The sequence below is a fragment of the Patiria miniata genome, unplaced genomic scaffold (assembly GCF_015706575.1).
Source record: "Patiria miniata isolate m_02_andy unplaced genomic scaffold, ASM1570657v1 HiC_scaffold_17, whole genome shotgun sequence".
In the NCBI taxonomy this organism is placed as follows: Eukaryota; Metazoa; Echinodermata; class Asteroidea; order Valvatida; family Asterinidae; genus Patiria; species Patiria miniata.
In genome coordinates this window covers 7216581-7238558 of record NW_024037055.1, presented here as the reverse complement: position 1 = coordinate 7238558, position 21978 = coordinate 7216581, and the positions used below count along the sequence as shown (strand labels likewise).

The 21978-nt window shown below is 41.5% G+C and overlaps 1 protein-coding gene across 2 annotated transcripts; it reads left to right on the top strand.

The window, feature by feature from the left end:
* The first annotated feature begins 1438 nt into the window (after nt 1-1438).
* Nucleotides 1439-20029, top strand: LOC119723681 (sodium/potassium/calcium exchanger 2-like). 2 transcript variants are annotated; one of them, XM_038194470.1, is made up of 12 exons: nt 1439-1663; nt 6766-6984; nt 11524-11670; nt 13569-13810; nt 14109-14293; nt 14714-14852; nt 15191-15307; nt 16310-16417; nt 16733-16938; nt 17221-17374; nt 17513-17680; nt 18582-20029. In XM_038194470.1, the coding sequence occupies exons 2-12, from the start codon at nt 6768-6770 to the stop codon at nt 18786-18788; spliced, it is 1890 nt and encodes a 629-aa protein (XP_038050398.1). In that variant the 5' UTR covers nt 1439-1663; nt 6766-6767; the 3' UTR covers nt 18789-20029. The 2 variants fall into 2 exon arrangements, with proteins under 2 accessions (XP_038050398.1, XP_038050397.1); XM_038194469.1 differs by lacking the exon at nt 1439-1663 and adding an exon at nt 4663-4860.
* Nucleotides 20030-21978: the final 1949 nt, after the last annotated feature.

The following is a 21978-nucleotide window of genomic DNA, read 5'->3' as shown; positions in this document are numbered from 1 at the left end:
GTCCTTGAGCTATCCACTCTACCTCAATTACTTCCCCTCGAGGCAGATGGGATTGAATGCTGTGTGTAGCTTGGGAAACGGAACACTCTTAAATCAACACGGTACTAAAGTCTAACTGGTTTTTTTCTATAGTTCTAGAAGAACGGAATTTTAGTCGACACGGAAAGCCAACACCTATCACTCTTATAATTTGCTTAGGTCATACAATTTTGTTATACCTCTGTCTTGAATACTGTATTTTCATTGGCCTAGAACGATCACGTGTTCAGTTTATAAAAAAGGTCATGGCACACACCCTGTGAAATATCACGTAGGCCTACGTGATATCCCACAGGGAGTGTGCTATGACTATATGCGTATGGTGCGTAGTACGCATACGTACGCGTACGTACGCATTTCACACGTAAAACGCAGCGAATTTACAGACGATCCCGATCAGCTGTTTCGATTGAGCACGCGACATGCATGTGAGTTGACGTTCGATTCTCATGATTGCTGTGTTTACTGCTGTTTGTTTTCGTGATTTTTACATCAAAATCCAAAGGATCCAAGACATAGGTATAACAAAACAATTGTTGACTGGTGTGATGTGGGATATGACGTTTTGAACACCCTCGGGGCGCATAGCGCCCGGCCCTCGGGTGTTCAAAACGTCATTGTTAAATGTCATTCGCCGATTTTTTTTAGGCAACAATCATGACTGAAAATATACTGATTTGATTTTGCACCTCGCTGAATGTAGGCTGCTCAAGATGGACCGATTATTTAGCAAAATCTGCCTGACTTCAGTATTTTTGTTTAAAGAGAATTGCACTACTTATAATAATTGTATCAATTAATAAATATTGATTTATTCCGAAATATGTTGAGGTTGCAAAATACCGTCACTGTTTGTAATGTGTCGGATGGATGCATTTTATGAGGTGCATGAATAATTATGATATTCAAAATCATAGTAATTGTTGTATCAAATAATGTAGCATCGCTACTTAATTGCTTTCTATTGAAATTTGAAATTTCACAGTGAATTAGAAGGCAAGAAGAAAGAAGTCAAGTTTTCTCGGCAACAGAAAATTTTCGATTCCCATTGAAAGAACAAACCACGCGAGGTCAGTTTGCGCGCGTTATTGAATCTTGAAAACCACTTAATCTTGTCTCCACTTTTTCTATTCGTGCCAGACAATGATTTTTTTCCATTAGAAGGTTAGGTATGAAATCGAAAATGTATTTTCATCTCTGAATAAGCGACGCTGTACTGATAAAGAACTCACTCTAGAGCGTGCAACGCATGAACCGCTATGTTATTGCTTTGCCGTGCGCCTTGGGTGTGCGCGCGCATGCGCCCGGGGGCCTTGGCAACGGGCCCCATTGTACATGATTTTTCTTATCCCTGAGAACAATGTGAGCAAGAAGACAACGCTAATCACGTCTCAAAGGGAAGACAGTGTTGTGTACACGACGTGTTTGGACGGTGTTTTGTAACGCTACCGTGCGAACGGAGTAATAAGTCGGCAAACTGTAGGCCGGCCGCTACTTAATGATTGTGCGCGGATGAGGTTTGCTGCTAATGTTCAAGACGGAAAACTTGAGCTTTTAAGACGTGCGTGCTAACACAAAAACTGGATGGAGGAGAACTTGCGTTTTTCCTGCCGATAAAGAAAAGGTAGGGTTTGTTTCAATGTGTGTACACGTTCATCATCATCTTTACCGATAACAAGGCAGTCGGGACACATGTGAGATTGGTATGAGATATAGGAAAGATACATTCATTAATATCCAGTATGGAGGAAGATGTCGCAAAAAAAATGGCGGGATGATCGTAATCGCATGACTTTAAAGAAAGAAAAAGAAACAAAATGTAGGAAATGAATGTATGTTTGTGTTGTTTAAATTGACGTGAATTCTTGAGCATGTGTCATTTCTAAAAAGCAAGGAATCCCCTACATTGAGCTGGCCAAGTTGTGCGTGCTCAAACGAAACCCATGCCCAGTTTCATGATTTTGGGGGAAAAAACTATACTGCACCATGCAAAATTGATCATTCGGAAATATGATTTGCGATGAATAAATCAGTGCTCGAACATTGTAATGAAATAAGCCACCCACTGCTCACTATAGGCTATAATTGTGCAAAGGTGCGGGGTAATATATAGCAACTGCAATAAGTGATGCGTTCTGGCAATATGAGACAGAACGGGCAGAGGTCGAAATGAGGGTTTGCAAATATTAGAAAAAAGAATAAAAATCGTCTTACAATACTGTTTGATGTACTTAACAAGCGGACATTCCGTTGACAAGTTACGACTGATTAAAGTTTTCACTTATCGACATGTCAAAAAAGTAAAATACATAGAAAATTAAGGGCCATACATTTCGAGTTTTGTATTCGTGAGAATGAAAGATGCCGATTGCTTTTCCTTAACACTTTTATAGTAGACATGTCATACTATACAAATACATCTATGCCTCAATCTGAATATCGGGGTTAAATCACCCCTTTCAAATTTTTTTGAGCATTTTTCTCCACTTCGGCCTGTGCCCAGAGTTCCGTCTCATTTTACCAGAAAGCTTTACATTATTTTGTGGGAATGTCATGTTGGCTGTCATTAGATTCGTAACGGAAAATAATGAAAGGCCATTCTTTAGAGTAGGGAAAACACAATTTTATACGTGTATTTCAAAATACAAAATTGCTTCATCGACGTTTCTTTCCTAACGTTTGATGTGGGCGGAACTACGAAGCTAATCAGGCTGCTATATAGTCGAGTCTAAACTTAAAAAAATTGAAAAATGAATGTGTAATGCACTCGGTGACTTCCATGTCCTGTCGTTACATTACGAATTTAATCGAATGTGTATCAGAGACAAAAGAATTGCGGTTTTGTTCCCTGTGAATCTTATTCTTAAAAAACGCCTGAATTTTGTCCATATCTCGCAAGGTTTCTTTCTGACCCATTACTATAGGGCCTAATAGCCAGTTATCTCCGTGCATTGAAAACAAATCAAATGGAAATCGTACTGCTGTGCACTGCAAAACATGTTTACCTTTTTTATGCGGAATAAGATCGGAATGATTTCGTAAAGAACTTGCAAACTTGAAATTGTCTTTTGACACGATTCGACTGAAATGTGAAATTGAAATGTATCTTCGACTATACTCCAAGGAGTGTCGAAGTTAAATATTTACCAGATAGTACGTTATATTTATCAGGTACAGCCTATTTTTTTAAATTATACAGTCCGATAAAATCGAAGTGAATTTGTATATTCAGATTGTGATTGTATTTTCGACTCAAAAAATATTTTGACTGAAAGAGAACAAAATAAGTACAGTTTATAGCTAGGCTGAATCGTTTACAGGATTTGTTGAGTCAACCCCTGAAGTAAAAAGTTTGCGTTTAACGTGACTCCACAAAGAAACGGGAAATTTTATATTCATAATGAACTTGTCGTTGTGATATTAGATCTAATGGACCTTTCTACCCTCGAGCTTGTGGGCACTCTAAAAGACTGCCCATCATGCACTAACAGTTAAAATGGACGTGGCTGATATGACGTTGCCATTACAGTAGATCGCTTGAAACCATTAGCAAGCAACGACCCGCCGAGGAGGAATTGAAAAGAAAAAGACAATTATACAGATGACAGGAAAAGCCTTATGTAACGGCCAATGCTACTGTAGCTGTATATGCGTTCACTCTATGATCGCTCACCATAATGAATGCAAACTGATGAACAAATGGTTTTGAGGGTTTTTTTAATAGATATTTTACATTCTCATCGTGTGTATTAATTAACCAAAAGTAAAGAACGTATTAGGCCTATTTGACATTTTGAAATTAAAGAAACTCAGACATTTGCAGTTATTTACACAATTTCATTAAAATTAAGACTGATACTAAACAAGAGCTGGGAATAAACTGGAAAAATTTGAATGTTTTTAGGCAAGGTAAAATTGAAGACGATGTCTTGTTTTATAAACAAAAGGACTTTTAGTTTTACAGTAATTCCCTATATTTTTCCTTAACTTTTTTGTGCAATGAGTAATTCACATCAGGTTGTTAGGCATCAATGTGTTCTCCTTCTTCGTTTATTCAAGTAAACAACCCCGAAAATACCTCTTGCCGTTGTAATTGTCTCCAAATGACCGTACTACAAGAGTTAAAACTACAAAATTGACTCATTAAAAATTTAGGTTGAATTCAGAAGCAACGGCTTCTGTTTTATGTTCGTATTAGCACGAAGTCACGCGACCATAGAAATGTCATGGGATATGCGGCGTGTAGTCGATTTTTTTCTTGCGGCTGAACGACACGTTAATATTAATTGGCGTATTAAAGTCCGAACAAAGGTGGAATGATGAATTTAACTACAAAAAAAGGAAGAAATTTTAAACAAATAGCCTGCTGAGTGCAAAAGACTAAATAACTATTTCTGAATAATGATATTTGTGTATCTGGCCCATGATCACCGTGTACCGATAAATAATGCGTAAAGAGAGACCCGCGCGGCGCAGTGCGCGAAGTAAAACGTGCGCACTTGTGACGTCACTATGTGCCAAAGACTCACTGCGAATGGTGTAACACGGATTCGTTGACGCGCCTGCGCTCTGCGTAAGATAAGAATGAACGTTTTCAAAATACGCGTATCGCGCACGCAGTATACATTGCCGGCTTGGTAACAGAACGCAAACGGGACGCACAGGAACACTCTCTTATGCGCCGGCTGAACAAAAAAGTATCGTAGGAAAAGAATTTGAAACATTTTTCCGGGGATAGGTTGACAGAATGACGACTTAACACCACCACCACTTCGCCAGGTTGAAGTGGTGATATGTAGAGGTAACAAGCGAATGGATAAGGTAGGAATAGACGCCGATTTTCACCACTTTTGTATTTGAATCATTAGCAAAGTCAAAATTGTTGTGTCTGAAATTGTTGTTTATTTGCGCCGTTGGCGTTCCATTATTGTGAAGGCGAATTAAGTCCCGCCAAAGTCCTTCGCTAATTGGCAGATATTTCACATTGAAGAAGCCTAGCCGAACAAAGACACCATTAAGAAGTTAACATTACATGCATATTTTTTTTTGGCATATTTCAAATGGAATTGTCAAGAAAACATCTGATACGTAGGCTAATGTAATTAACAGCGCAGGTCCCTAGGCATGGGCTGATACTCTAGCCGGTAAACATGCATGCCCCGCTCGTCGCTACGCGATGCACTCCGACACTTTCGTTAGTTGAGTGAAAACAGCATTTTATCATCAACTTCAAATAAACGGATTTAAAAAAAAAAACATATATAAATTAGTGACATGTCCTCTTTTTTTTTGTGCATATGTGATTGGACATATTTTGATTGTTTTATTCACTCGTTGAATTTTGTGTCCATGGGGCCAAGATACTTCAATTGCGATATAGGGGCCTACAACCATTTCATTTATGAAACTCATCTTTGTAGATAAACGAAGGCGCACAACCATATGCCTAAAGCTACAATAAATTATTATAATAATAGTAGCAATTTTAGTCCGCGAAACCTGACCCCAATTTGACTCAACTCAAAATGCCGTCTTCTGACAGCGTAATGCATTTTTTTTTCTAAACTGTCGCCCACAATAACTGGTTTTGTAAATTGTGCCTGGATCACAGATGGATGACAATCTATTGCGGGTGCCATGATAACGAAATGGCGTGTGACGCTTAAGAGCACCGTAAATAAAAATGGGCATAACGTCAGCGCAATAAACAAATCATTGTCGGTTCGTTGTTATGGTGATGTCATACATTTTCCATACCGGTATAACGTTACATAAGGTTACAGACTAAAGTACATTGAGTGAGTAAAATACATGTAATGTTTGTCACGAACGAAAAAGTACATTGAGTGAGTAAAATACATGTAATGTTTGTCACGAACGAAAAAGGTAAAAGTGAAATGAAATACACACTAAATATGTGGTAAAATTTGTTTCGATACAAATAAGCATGCTGTCGGAGGATAAATATCAATTTAAAATTGTTAAAACTGGACGAGAAATTCGTACAGAAAAAAAGTCCCAAAGTTTATGGCAGAACATTGTAATTATTATTTAGTTTTGTAAATGATGTAAATTCATCTTGTTCATACACACGCAGTACGCAGTTTTATTGTTAAAAATTCCTAAAGTTTGCTTTTTTGTGACATTTTAATGAACTTTACCATTTTTATCGACCTGTCTAAAGTTTGCCTGTAACATGTTTAATGAAGTTAAAGCTTTTGTAGTAATGTTATTATATATTGCAAGTATTTTTTTCCGTTGTGTGTCCAACCTGCATGTGTTTTGGTTTTAAAGCCGTGTCCTGGGTTCTGTGTACATTCTCTTATTTTTAATGAAATAAAGCATGATTTATAATAAAATTGTTGTGTGTTTTTTACTCGCAGATGTACCATTTCAGAAAATGTGCAAGAGAAATGTTAAACAATAGAAGTGCGTAGGCCTATACTGCGCGTAGACGTAGTCATGAATAAGACAAATTTACATCATTTACACACGGACAAATTACAATGTTGAGGAATATACTTTGGGACTCTTTTCTGTACGAAGGCTCATCCAGTTTTTTAACCCTTTTTTTTATCCTCTTAGAGCATGCTGATTGCCTTTTCCCATGAAGATTCAACTCCGCTGCTTCTCGGAGAATTTATCGACGAAAAATACCCACAAGGAAATAATCATATTGGTTTCTTGTTTATTTCTCTCTCTCTCTCTCTCTCTCTTGGCCCACAGTAATGGAAACTAAAGGGCTATACCCGTCACTAGCATCATCGGCGCAGGCGCCCGGGGGCTGCCGCAGGGCGGGACCCATAGCCATGGGTGCCAGACGGCATCGGAGGAGGCCCAGCGCACGCTGGATGATCCGCACGGGCGTACTTCTCGGGATATTTGCGATCTCCACGCTCTACTTTGCTGCACTCGGCCGAGGAACAAGCTATGATAATGCTGCAGGTGAGATTGTTTTGACTGGGATTATGTGAAAACTACAACATGAGTAAGGCCCGCCTATATAATCCAGTGTTGTAGGACTCGAGTCCAGGACTCGGACTCGAGTCACATTTTTCTGACTCGGACTCGACTCGAATCACATTGGAAAATAACTCGGACTCGGACTCGGACTCGACCATGGTGACTCGGACTCGAGCTTGGTGACTCGTGACTCGAGACACGCATTTTCATCAAAAGAAAAAACATAAAGTAGGGATGGGAAAGGATCATTGAGGAATAATGTTTGGATGATAGAACATGGAGGGAAGGGATGGAGGAGGTTTTTTAGCGATTGGAATTTAAAGGAAAACACATTTTGGGTCTAAACATGTACACACACAAGGTAAACTTTATACATGTACACTGGGATTTACTTAAAAGACAGAATGGATATTGAAAAAATAATAAAAAAAACTTTGATAAATTTGTTGAACAACTAAGAACAAGTGATTCGTGACTCGGACTCCAGGCTTTTGACTCGAGACTCGGGGTCGGACTCGAGGCTTGTGACTCGAGACTCGGACTCGGACTCGACGTTGGTGACCCGGCTACAACGTTGGTGACTCGGCTATAACACTGATATAAGCACACTGACAAACCACTGGGTAAAGAGTGTGAAGGGGATTGGTCAAAATGGTTGTGTGGTCCTAACATGGCAAGGCAAAACACGTGTTTGTTTTCTTCAGTCTTAATGCACTAATTAATATATTGTTTTATCCATACCCCTTTGAGTACTTAGGGGGCATTAACCAAGGGCAACGTTCGGGTTGATTTATTTATTTTCGGGAAGAGTTTCGGTTGTACAGTGCAATGACACCCGTTTGGCCAAAAGTATTTCTGTATTTTTATATTTCATTTAGAGGACTGCGATTTACCGAGCCTGTCGCGAAACATAATCGGATTGTGATTTGTGCGGCTTTGTAACGCGACTGTATGTTATCGTTGCTATGGCAACATATCATTAAGAATCACAGCGGGTAATGCAGCATGATCAACTGTTCATTTTGATTTTCTTTTCTTTTAACCGGAAAAGCATAAACTGAAAAAAATTACATCTTCAATTTGAAAACGCGAGATAGTTATGAGGATGCGCGTAACCGAAGTAAAGCTGGCAATAAGTCACACGTCACTCATGTGGAACAAATTACTCATCGTACATTACAGGGTGTCCCCCCAAAAGTTGGGCTAGCAGATATCCTTTAATTTCTCAAAAACTACTTAACATAAGTATTTCATCTTGGTGGAGCTTATTGGTGGAGCTTATTAATTATACTCTTGTGTATAATCAGTGAAAATGCCATGGAAATCTGTTCATGCAAACCAGAGATCTAACAGATTGTAAAAGGCTATGTTTTTTTTTTCACCTGTTCCAATGGGATTTACACAGTTAGTGATATTACTGCATATCAGATTGTCACTGGTCTTTTCACACCGATGTAAATTAAGTTTAACTGTGAAAATCCTATCCCATTGGAATCGGGGTGAAAAATCCATTGCCTTTTATAATCTGTTGGATCTCTGGTTTGCATGAATGGATTTCCATGGCATTTTTACTGAATATACACAAGAGTATTTGCTCTATCAAGATGAAGTACTCATGTTCAGTAGTTTTTGAGAAAGTAAAAGGATATCTGCTTGCACAACTTCTTTTGTGGGACACCATTGAGAAATAATCCTACAAGATCTTCGTTTCAAACATTTCAGTTTTTTATTGGAACGATGAACTGTGAATTTCAAACGGAAAGCTGAACTCAGGATGAGTAAAATTGACTCTCTTGGGAGTTTCAAGCAAAGTCACTATAGCAACTAAGAACAACAAACACAGCCAACGTGATGATAAGTTTCCATGCTTGCTTGTTTGCCGATTGTATCTAACAGTTTTGCACGTCCCGTTTCACGGTCGGCTTAACTTATAAGACCGCTATAGTTGCGCTTCTCCCTTTTCTTCGCCCATAATCGGATCGATTCAAGCTCGTCCTCTCAATAGTCGTCCTTTTTAATCCTCCAAGACCAGATCATCTGATACACAACCCTGCAGTGTTGGCATATATCCTTAGTGTAATCTGCACCGCTGGGAGATATTATACGAGAAGCGACTTTATATTCATAAGCAATTCAGGTGTATCGATCGCCAAGGGTTTAAGGACCCAGTCTAGCTGTAAAGTCGTCAAACTATCGCGACTGTTTCCGTACGCAGTCCCGTTTGGAAAAAAAAAACACGGGAAATTGCGAAGCTACGGAGCACAACTTAATGAAGTAACACCCAATTTCACGGGCCTGCGTAACCGATTATTTCAGCCTCGTTTCCATGGGTACGATCTTGCTGCGCCATGTTGTTTCCCATCATGCCTTGCGCGAAGGAACGCGCACGCGCAAAAAGGGCCTAATTATTCACGAGTCTGCAAAAATTGAGAGGATAAGGTAAACTCCTCATTTTTGGAACTTGTGTAGAGAAATTAAAGCAATACAGTTACAAATTAATACCAGTCTGCTCTGATGAATAATTTAAAATTTGTAATTAAACATACTCTAATGTTTTAAGCCACATTTAAATAAAAAATGAAAGTGAGGCTATAGTGAATAAATACACATGTAATCTGGCACCATCCCATTCAACAGTTCACAATTTATGAAGTACATTCAGGGAACACGACAAAAACGGCCAACTTGTGCATAAGGCCCATGGAGTTGGGCTGCAGTTATTCAAACAGCGGGTCGGGCAAAGAGCTATATTTAATTAATATAGCTCTATGGGGTCGGGTCGGTCTGTGGGCTTTACCCTCGACACTTGGTGGCGCCGTAGGTAGCGAAAACTTGAATGATAATTTATACACGTTAATTTTTTTTCACACGTATACGCTTTGCGTCCCTTTGGAAGCCTTTTCCGCATTTGCCAACTATAGAACGCGACGAATGGAAGGGGAGTATTTACCTAGTACCTCCGCTCACGTGATTTTATTTCGATACAGTCATGAAACGGTCGTTGTCGATCCGAAGTCAGCTTTGTTCGAGATCATGTCGCTCACTGATCCTCTTTCTTGAGTGGATATTCCTGAGCCGAGGATGACAACGAGAAATCGATTGGGAACGGCCTTCGTCGAACACTTGAAGAAGGACTTTTTTGTCCACTCCAATATAACGGTACAGGAAGAGGATTACAAAACTACCGATAGCTTTGTTAAACAACTTCAGGTAATGAAGTGCAGCTACCTGCGGCAAGGTTATTGATACAACTTGCAAGACTTTCTTTAGGTCTTGTCAGTCGGTTGGGCCGGGAACATCAGAGTATAGGTTGGGTTTGGAAACGCGAAAATGATGTTTATTTTTCCTTCTATTATACTTCATTTCTTTTGTATTGATTGTGTCATCGGGACAAAGTTTAGATGTGGTTTATCAGAAACTGGCGTTTCCCGCGTAAACCGTCATTCAAAAAAAAAAAAATTAGGGGTTGGTTTGTGTAGAGAATTTTTGACATTTTGTTTGCCACCAGCTGAAAATTTAAAATTCAAATGGAGCATCACGGTAATTTTCGTATACAATTACAACTTTGTAGTTGTTTGGCCTTGGTTTAAATGAGACTTTTACCATACTGTTGTAATGCAACGTTTGGTATACTGTGTCCGCTGCAGTGATTATCGAAAGCTGTCATGCAATTTAATTGCAATACGCGGCTGCTGCCCACCGATGCAATGCTTTATACGCCCGTCTAGCTGTGCTGTTAGATGCTACACGACGTTCCAAGGCCAATAACGATCAATGCATCGTACAAGTACGTGCGCAGCAGCTGCTGCTCCGACTAGAAGCAGCTACTAAAAAAATAAAAGACATGACGAGTGCGATTTGTTTAAGACCTTAATGGAAAGCCAATTCCCAGTGCGTAGAGTTGCCACACAGTGAGATGGAAAAAGGATAGGATTACCACAAGCCTGAGAGCATCTTAGGCCTACATGGAAAAAAAACTCACCACAGCGCACTTAATAACACTTACAATTACATGTATTACCAGGATGAACATGTCAAAATTAAGTTTTCTGTCTTGTCTTTCTATATGTTTACTTATCTCATTATAATGTAAAGATGCACAAAAGTTACCACGGTATATAAGTGGCAGTTGTAATTTCCATCATGTGCGATTCTTGCAAATTGCAATGAGCCATTATGATTTATAAAGAACCTTTCCAAAGAAATAACAAACAAGTCGACCCAAACCCTCCTACATTTACCACGAAAACGTTTCCGATAATCACAACCCCATCTTCATGACGTACGTAAAATGACATTGGCGTGAAAATATACTTCATAGATGTGTGACCATGTAGTAACGACGCCATTGCAGCCATGTCTGACAGTGAATCGCTCTCGTGTAACAAGCGAATGTAAATCACCCGCTGAAGGTGAATCCTCGCAGAGTCCCGAGCGTTCTCGTTGTAAACTTTCTCAAATCTCGTTGTTGTTTTTCTTTTGAACAATATGTATTTATTTTACACTGTATTGAACCCGCAGGACACAGTGCATACCGGTCCAGACACCTGCTCGCATCTAACGCAACTGGGGGGCTCAGTGCCATCGAGTCATGTGACTTTGAGATGCAGCACGTGACCGGACTGTTCGTCGTCGTTTACGTCATTTTCATCCTCATTTTCTTCATCTGTAAGTATTTGAGACGATTAATGGCACGCAGCAAACACACCGGTCCTTTTCAATTGTCTACGGCATGTTTAAAGTATACTATATGTGGACCACTTTGTCAATAATTTGTGCTTTCGTTCGTTTGAAGCAGCAAAAGTGCTCAAAATCATATGCGTACATAATTCATATTACATAATTCGTTTTCTTACATAATTATATGCGTAATTAGATACTACACAGGCAAGTTTGAAGGAGTTCTTACGCCATAGCTAGTAACCTCCATATACAGGGCGGTCCCCCCAAAAAACCGAACCGGCATACTTCCACTACCTTGAGACTCAAACCACCTGTACCAATTCCTCTAATCAATCCCTCTATCAATTACAATGTAAGTAAAATTCCCGGGCGCAGTTTAGTAATTCATCGGGACAAAAATGACCCCCACCTTGCTTCACAAAATAGGCTGTAGAACAAAAACTACTGGACCGAATCGGGCGATCTTGGTTTCATTTTTCTTCTAAAAAGATTCTCCATGCATTGGTATTAGTGGTTTGAGTCTCAGGGTAGTGGAAATATACTTTTTGGTTTTTTTAGCCATCCTGTATATTTACGACGCCAAAGAGTCTTCGTTTTGCATGAATGCAGCTTAGCCTCACTTATACATGTATATGGCGTTTTGATTAAAAAAAAATCATAAAACCGTCTTGAGCTGTAAACAGCGTTAATAGAATGTATCAGTGAAAACGGCCTTGAACATGGCGGGAACATCTACTAAGATGTTAAAATACAGGCACGACAAGCGAAGTGATTCCTTTGTGAGCTAGAGAATGGAAAGACGGAAAGAGAAAAGCTTCCTTCATGGCCAAGTCGTGTTACAGCACAATGGAGTAGGCCCTACATTAAATACGTATAGGTAGCTATTAACGGTGGAAATTCATGTTCTTTTGTTGTAAGCACGACGGTTACCCACGGTCACAAACTGTCTAAGAAGAAAAGCACCACTTCCCGGGATGGCTGCCTCGCTGGAATTCCTTTATGTCTCCGAGTGGCCGTGACATTTACAGACGAATATTTTATTCATTAATTTTGTTGTGAAGTGGAAGCAACTCGCGCCATACAACCAAGAGAAAGAGAGATGGAACGGATGATTCAATAATGAACTCTGCGACATCAGCTGTCTCGGCAGTGTATTGTAATTAACGCGCTGTCGGAAATGTAACCTTTACACACGCCATCAACTTAACGACGGTGATGTGTCACCGGTATTGCTCAAGGCAATCAACGGGGGTTGTCTGCATTTTACGCTGCATTAATTACATGGTGATTTTGCATTGTTTTTGAAAACCTGAAAACTGTCGCAGAGACTGTGCATGATTAATAATAACCATCGCTTTAAAATCAGCTGGACAAGAAATAAACAGGAGTGAGGTCCTTTGGGAAAAAAAAGTGAGATCAGATCTGACTTAGAAAAACCAGCCCAATTCTACCCCTGATTGACGCTAATAGGCATGGTCGGTATATTTTCTTGTCGGGAATGTTGACTTAATGATAAAGCTACTCTTAATGGAAACTTATAGTTAAAAGCTGAAAAAAGACGGGCACGTGTGTTTCCACAACGACTGGATTTCCAGTCCTCTCGTATTGTCCAGAGAAAACCGATCAGTATTCTTACTAGATGTTGAGACGTATAATCTGTGGTTGGGAGCAAACGTCATTAACATGCATGGATATTGACCTTTTCCCATAATGCGCTACGAAAACTGGCCCCTCTTTCTACCTCTTGGTGGCGTGCCGTCAAGCGCCCGAATGAAATATAGAGCGCAAAATAATCAAACAGTCGAACCTTGTAAATAAATTATTGTAAAGTTCATTGATCCCAGTATCTAGAATAGTTTTTGCGTTAATACTGTTCTCTCCAGCGTTGGCCATTATCTGCGATGATTTCTTTGTGCCATCCTTGGAGGTCATCTCGGAGCGACTGGAGTTATCTGAGGACGTGGCGGGCGCTACATTCATGGCCGCCGGCTCCTCGGCCCCGGAGCTGTTTACCTCACTCGCTGGCGTGACCGTTGAGAGTGACGTGGGCGTGGGAACGATCGTGGGCTCGGCGCTGTTCAACATCCTCATCATCATCGCTCTGTCAGCTGCACTTGCTGGTCAGGTACGTTGACTACCTTTTTTTCCATGGATACGATCTTGATAATTATGCCATCTTGTTTATCAGCATGCCTTGTTGGTCTGGAACGCACAATACTTTTAGAGATTTACCAAATAGACATATAGGCTTTGTCTCCGGCTTCGGCTTAGAGTACCCAAGTCATGACAAGTAATGACTGTTGTTGAAACTACAATCCATCGGACTGTGAGGCAATCCTGTCGCATCATGCCTCCGGTGTTGATGAAGACAACATTTGTCCACCTTTTCACGGATGTGATGTACATTCTGTATTGTTCTTCAGGTGCTCCAGTTAGACTGGCGTCCACTCCTCCGTGACAGCATCTGCTACGGTGTGTCCATAATCTGTTTCATCATCTTCTCCTGGGACGGCATATTTGAGATCTACGAGGCCATTGTGCTATTGGCGCTGTACGTCGTCTACATAGCCATCATGAAGTTCAACAGTTCAATCATGGACTTGAATTGGTGAGCTTCCGTTAAATGCCTCATTTGAAGTGTTGAATTCGAGTCGAGTCCACCGCAAGTCCCGAACAGGTCCATCACAAGTCGTCCACCAGTGCCAATTCACAAGCAATTGGAATGGACTGTGACAATAGCAATTCCTTCTATTCATTCAAAGTTAGTTGTGACTTGACTTGTGAGTAACTTGTGTTGGACTTCACAGCAGCACGGCTATTTTGCCATTAAAGGTATTTTGTAATTCCGCTGGAACATTAGATTGTGCTAATAATACCAACGAGAACCAGTGAATTACGATATTGGTTTATGTGCGAATGGTAACTTATTATGCATGACCAACTTGCCCTCTGCTCGGTGGGAGGGGTAAAACAACACACTGCCTTTGCTCGATTGTGACACATTCCATACTTTTGTTTCATTTAACAGCAAAAGGTGCCGAAAGGGTAAAGTGGAGCCCCTCGAGTCCGAGAACAGCCAGGCAGAGCTTGGGGAAGTCGACAAGGTCGCACCGACTGATCAGGCGTTCACGCCCGCTGCGGCTACTCATCAGAAGCAGACACCTCATGTAAGTTGAGATCTCGGTTCAAGTGCCCCTTCAAGGGTGAGAAAGAAAGGGGAAGCATGTTAGTGGGCATGCCCCCCTCCACAGTGACACTGAAACAACCTATCTATATCAGCATGCACGAGTAAAGATGGTGCCCACTGGTCCGTCAACTTTGGCGTGCCTTCTCATAGTCGCCGTTGAGGGGGTACTCGAGCACATAGCTGGAGTCTTTGTATCCTAGGTTGGGTGTCTTAATTTAGCTTTCATACCAAATGTGCATAAACTATCATTCTAATCGAACTGTAAGATTTCGCAAACCTGAAAAAATACTATTTAGTTTTTCTTCTCTCTACCTACAGACGGATCGCAAGCTATCCATCATATCTACAGCGTCTGGGGGCGTTTTGCCAAGGTCTTCTTCCTCTCACAAGCACATATTCCACCATGTCAAGCACGGAGAACTCGCAGCCAACTTCGTAAGTCATCAGAATGTGGACGTTTTCATTCCACACCTCAGCCTCATCGTGAAACTACCTCAGGAGATATTTAGGCCTCGATTTGGAAAACCCTAGTTCAATATTGATCTAGTTGAGGAACATCAAATACTATCATTATGAGGCCAGTGGCTTTTTTACTTGTTTGAACCTTGAAGGCGTCTTAATGATTCTAAACCCAGAAGAGGTGTAGGTGGATACAGTGACATTGTGATTTCAAAAAGAAATTATCACTTTTTATTGAACATATTGATAAAAACGTACTGCTTTTTTTCTTTTTCAACCAATCCTCTTCCACTGTTGTTTGCTGCCTCCATGTTTTCCTTTTGTTCATTGTTATTCCTCACTTGCACTTTCATTGTTCGTATCACAACCCTTACAACGTCCTCTGACCGCACTACCCTCGCCCGATCCGTCACCCAAATCCATAATCGATCCACGCTCTGCCCGTTTCGCGATCCGCGCCCAATCCCGAATTACTCGGTCTTAAAAAAACGCGCGCAGACGTCGTCTCAGATCGACGTGAGGCGGCCGGGCGATGCCGATTCGCAATGCGGCTCGCACCAGGGCGGCCAGTTTGGCAGCAGGATCGGCAGCTTAGCCGGCAGCGTCATCATGGAGAAAGGCGACGAGGCGGCCTACGGGTCGCCCTCGCACGACACGGCTATCATCGAAAATGAGGCCGCCGCTGGCGGCGGCCGCGTGGTCGTGACCGACTCTAGTCAGGAGTTGGAACTGCCCTCCTCGCCCACCGTCCGCGAGATCCGATTCGCAGTGGGCAGCGAGGGGGAGCCAGACGCCAACAGCCTGGGCGGCCTGTCGGGCGAGTTCGGTAGCCGGTCCCGCCTCCTCGTGCCCGTCTCTGGGTTCAACGATGCCGACTCGGGCATCCATAGCGCCCAGGGTCTCACCCCTGTCATCCCTGACCCCTCTGATGACCCTCCTCCCTTTGTCCACTCTGATCCTGACCCCTCTGATCTCAAGGCCAGCAAGAGGCACTCCATCACCGTGATCCACCACGAGCATCCAGTTCTGCCCGCCGTGCCGGCAAAGGCTGACGATGACAAACCAGCCAAGCAAGAAATGATCGAGGTATTACTTGTTTTAAAAAAGAAGCTCACTCACGATAAACAAGACCACCTTGTACCAATAATTAGCCTGAACGAAGAAATTGACTGCAACAGGATTTGCACCGTTTATCGACGCCAGTATTGAGCTGCAGAGGTCACAGGTTTGATGGAAATCCTGCTGAACCTTTGAGAAGGAACTGCTACAACACCGATACGGTGTTCGAATAAAGTTGCTCCGAGCTCTTTCAAACGTCAAATTTTAACTCAAGTCTTAGGAATAATTTGTTGTTTTCTTCGTGTCACTCTTGATGATGACATTCCATTCTATTAATAACAGGAGGATGAAATCATCGATGAGGAGTTGACACTTCGGCCCATCCCGTGTCTGCCAGCTATCAGCATGTACTACCCGGACCGTGAGGTCATGCAGTCGCGGTGCGGCTGCCTGCGGTACGCCCTCAAGTGGCTCATGTTCGTCATCAGCTTTCCCTTCATGTGCGCTTTCACCTGGACTATACCAAACTGCAGCAATCCCAAATACAAGTGAGTAAACCGGAATGGACCGGTATTCTTGTACTGTTAGCCAACTGCAACCACTGACTTTGCATCAGACCAGTCATAAACCGAACCTTTAATAAACTCGACCGTGTAATTGGGACGCCATGTTTGTGTTTCCTTCTCTTCCCATAGGCTATAGTTCAATGCGGTGTTCCACACAGTTTTGCATAGTCTCACATTCAACAATGGCTCACTTTTAGTTGATTGACAAAATGTTGCCTGTTTCGCTGAAATCATCGATCTCTTGTTTGTTTGTATTTTCTTCAGGCGATTCTACGTTCTCTCCTTCACACTATCCATCGTCTGGATCGCCGTCTTGAGTTTCGCTATGGTTACCTTGGTAATCAAGGTGGGCTGCATCCTCAATATTGATCATTACGCCATGGGCATCGTGTTCGTGGCGATTGGTACCAGCGTTCCGGTAGGTGGCGCCCTCTTCCTAACTTAGTTGCATTCCTAATAAGTCAATGTAGCAATATCAAGTCATTTTTTTACATCATGAACTTGAAGAGTATCATTTTATCGGTGATGATGATGCCTTTTATGTTCTATTTTCTAGGATGCACTGAGCTCCGTATTGGTTGCCCGAGACGGCTTCGGTGATATGGCGGTGTCTAACGCCATAGGATCCAACGTGTTTGACATCAACCTAGGCCTTGGTCTACCCTTCCTCATTAGCATCCTCATCTACAAAAGACCACTCAGTCTTCTCACTGATTATGAATTCGTAAGTATTATCCTCCTTACCTACTTGGACTGATTGGGTTGTACGATCCGTATTGCTAGATTCAAACTCAAAGCTGTTTTACCTAGATAAAAGGTTCGTCATGCACAAACTACATACTTGCCAGGAGTATCGTTTGACTGTGTACAATCGCAAGTTTTGTATGAAATAATAGTGCAAAAGTCATGTCCCAAGATGCGGTGCGCTGAATACCTTTCAATTTACTAAAAATATAAGCTATAAACGCAGATTTTAAGTCAAGTCCAGACACAAGTACAATGTAAAGTACGGTCAACTGACAAAGTAAAATACATGTACACGTTATTACTGTGAACCCTTTAAAGGGGCTGTGACAATTCTACTCCTTTGTCATCGTTCCTCCCTTGCCATGTGACTTGTGGCCTTACTTAATTAAGAGGGGAAATCTGGGATGTTGTTGTTATTTGTTTGTTGTTGTTATTATTATTATTATTTAATTTTGGTAATGAAACCAATGATTCCTCAAAAGTGCCCTAGGCATTGTCGCAAACCTTAAGAAACCTGTACAGAGAAGACAATGAGAAGCAATAATTGTAGAGGTGGGAGGAAAACCCCAGAAGAATATTCTGGAGAAAACCCACGGAATCAGGCAGGGACTGAAAACCCAATCAACGTGTTGGACCAGGCGGGATTCGAACCCGGGTCACAGCGGTGGAAGGCGAGGAAAGTACCGCTAAACAACCTGACTCCTCATTTACTTGTGGCCTTTAGGGAATCTAGTGATTGACTTGTGATTTCAGTTGTGATGGACTGGACTATGACTCTGGCAGGATGCACCAGAGAACGATATTCTTATATGAAGGTCGCACTGATATAATAATTATTACAATCTTGCTCTCTCTATCTCTCTCTCTCTCTCTCTCAGGGGCTGCTTGCCAGCGGCGAGCTGCTGATGACGCCACATGCAAAGTTTGGCTTCATCCTCCTGGGCATCCTTCTCTTAACTCTGTTCGTCTTCACGCTGGTCCGCTTCAAACTCAACAAGGTGGTCGGCGTCACCTTTGTCTGCATCTACGTTCTCTTCTTGATCTACGCGTTCTTGCAGGAGGTTGTCTGCAAGTATGTCTGCTAACCCTGCCTCTATTCACTATAGGCCTCTTGGAGTTTAAGTGTCCGACTCCCCGCGGATTATTGGGTGTTTTCAAAACGGCGGCTTCGTCTCCGGCCTCGGCGTCATCGTTGGTTTCAGAATCATTAAAGAAAGAAACCAAAAATGGAAATACTCCTAACCTTGACTTCCTGTTGCAGGATCGAGTGTTCAGGAATGCACACCGAACCAATATCAAGCCGGTGTTCTGCAACTTATGGATCTAGACCTAAAACCTTCTGACGCCAAAGCTGGAGACGAAGACGAGATTTCGAAAACCCCTTTTAAAACGATGAAGTTGCAGCAAACGTGGACACTTGGTGGCAACAGAGAACCCCATTTTCCAAATCAGGGCTCCGGCTCACACCTCGGCTACTACGCTATATTTATTTGGGAAGCCTAGACGTTTGAAATGAGTTGAACATAAAGCCTTCGATTCTGGAGCGTAATATAATGGTGTTAAAAAGACAAAATCGGCGGCTGTTTTTAGTTCAACATATCACGACGCTGAATGTCTGCAGCTGAAGCGATGTTTGGCAAATGGCGTTACCAATGTGGATTTTCATAATACATTTCCAAAATTCAGACAGAAAAAAGTAAGGTTTTGAAGCACTGCTTAAACATTTTGTCAACAGTGTTAAATCAAGAGGCTTTAAGGACCGTTCAGTTGTTTTTCATAAATTTCAAAAGATTAGTTTGAGGTCGATTCACCATGCGTTGTATTTCCAACACTCATTTGAATAATTACGATCAGTTTGAAAAAAAAAATAATAAAGTTGTGAGAATGTAAATAGCAATACATGTACAGAGATAGCGTAATTTATGATTGTACAGCTGTTGTTGTATAAAACAAATCTCGGAGATATTTTGTGCGGGGTTGAAACTGTTTCTGACGAAAGAATTGTCAATGAACAAAGCAATATATAAAACGGGCAATTCTAGAACACACAGAACAAAGAGAGCCGAAGATCAAACAGTTATATATTTTCTTTGGATTAGACTTAAAAGTTTTTTCCTTTTTAAGCCAACACTGGCACGTGTCAAATCGTTGTAAAGAACAGTCAAAGATATTTTCCAACAGTTAGCTTTTCAAAGCAAGGTTTTGTAAGGTATACATGTTCTTGTAAATAGATATAATTATTTTGCACTTCCCAGACATCTATCTATTTTTCACGTGTACAGACAATAAAAGTTTCTCGGCGTTGAAAAAAAAATAGGCTCGTTTATTTGTGACTCCTGTGTCTTGATTTTTTTTATAAATTTGTCCGTGTTTTGAAAATTGACGACGAGACACCTGCAAGGGTATTTGCATTGGAGGGAAAGAATTCTATACCTGGCCATCACTAATTTTCCCCTGCAATGGCCTATCAGCCATCAGAAAGCGATAGCATGTCCTATAAAAAGTCAAAATTAGCAGGGGAAATATTGAAGCATTTACTGAGAAAACACTTGGATTTTTTTCAGGTGATGCCAAGGTATGGATTTCTTTCCCATTGGAGTGCAACCTCGTTCCCTGATATACATGAATACATCTTGCTGCGCCATGTTTATTTCTCACGATGCCTTGCGCGAAATCACTCGTATCAAAACCGATTTAATACATGTAGACACTTTTTAAAGTAAAAAAATCTAGTTCTAGTTTTTTCCTGGTCGTGTTCTGGTTTAACGCGCAGAGCTGAAAGGGCCCATGCAATGTATTTTTTTAATGCAATCCTTGAAAATACACCTTTGTGTCCCATAAAACCTCATTTTCAATTTCCGTTTTGCCATTTGCAAGGGTGTTTTAATGCCTTTTTGGTTTTTATGCTAATCATGCATGAGCAAATATTCATGAGCAAAAGTGTGATGTCATTCCAGGCAGAAACCTCACTGTTATAGGCCTACAGCTATAGTTCAGCACCAAAACTTGCCAGAATTTTTGGATAGTTTGCCGTTGTACAATTTCTCTTCTTTGATGATTCGTTGTTGTGTCACTACATGGCAATATAAGCCAATGAGCGACCCTTTCTCACAAATGTTTTCACTGAGCAAATTTGTGGGTTCACAGTTTGAACAGAAATCCTCTAAACTAAACAGTGTCTTCCTGAAGTGACATAACAGCAACAGCGCCCTCAGGTGCAATTTTCAATAAAATTGACCCAAACGGGATGTCCAATAGTTTTCGTACATTTTAAGAGGACTGGAAAGTTGCACAAAATGTGTTCCTCAGAAGAATTCTTTCATGGACCCTTGTGTGTTGACATCAACACGCTAACCAGCACGTGAACCAGAACGAAGGCAGATAACGACACACTTCGCTACTCTATTTCCACGAGATGTGTGTTTATTTCGAGTAGGTTTATGGTGTAAATCGAGGACACACACGTGCAACATTATCGATGTATTGAGGACAGGAACCAAATCGAAGACGACCTCTATTAGAAAATGTGTATAAAACTAATGATGTTCTAAAAAGTTAAGAGTATAAACAAAGGAAAGGGAAGAGAAACAATAGAAAAACCTCGATTTACACCGTAAACAAACGTGTGTGTTTGTGTTTGTGTGTATTTTTCCTTAATTGCAGCACACCTCTTCTCAATTCGAAGCCTCTTTTTTTGCACACAACAGTACTGACAGTGCACAATAATCAATGCAGTGGAATCGGCAGTACCCGGGGCACGGTTCGCAGGGATAAAAAACCAGCCTCGCTAAACACTGTCCATAATGGAGCAGTTAATCGAGTTAAGGCCCAATTTTCTTTTCATCACTTTGGCGGATAACGTTGCCATTAAAAGTCAATCGCCCCCGTGACGTATACCACTGGGATGAAATTAGCCGCACGGGGCATAATCCAATATCAGCTCACGGGAGAGAAGGCCACGGTGCGACTCGTCCGAGTTTATGGGTACCTCCCCCGTCACACATCGCCATCGGAGAGTTGCAGGTGTATGTAGGCTATCTGAGGGGGCATCACCACACCCCCTTTTTGTGTAATGATAAATTGATAACCGACTGATCCTTCAGGAGGCGAATGAAAAGAGCACGGCTTTATAGAGAGTTGTGGCATTGGTTAATCCCTTTTCTGGTCGTAAGACGGACTGTCTGTCAGTGTCCAGCACCAAACTGTGTTCGTCATTTTGTGTCCGGTCGTTCCGAGGTTTTCATTGGCTAGTATTTCCCGGGTCCGCTCCGGTAG

Bases quoted from the DNA above. Each gene is read 5' to 3' on its own strand.
- LOC119723681 (XM_038194470.1), top strand. From the start codon at position 6,768: ATGGAAACTAAAGGGCTATACCCGTCACTAGCATCATCGGCGCAGGCG. The intron at 6,985-11,523 runs GTGAGATTGTTT...TTGAACCCGCAG, and splicing joins AAGCTATGATAATGCTGCAG to GACACAGTGCATACCGGTCC. The intron at 16,939-17,220 runs GTGAGTAAACCG...TATTTTCTTCAG, and splicing joins TGCAGCAATCCCAAATACAA to GCGATTCTACGTTCTCTCCT.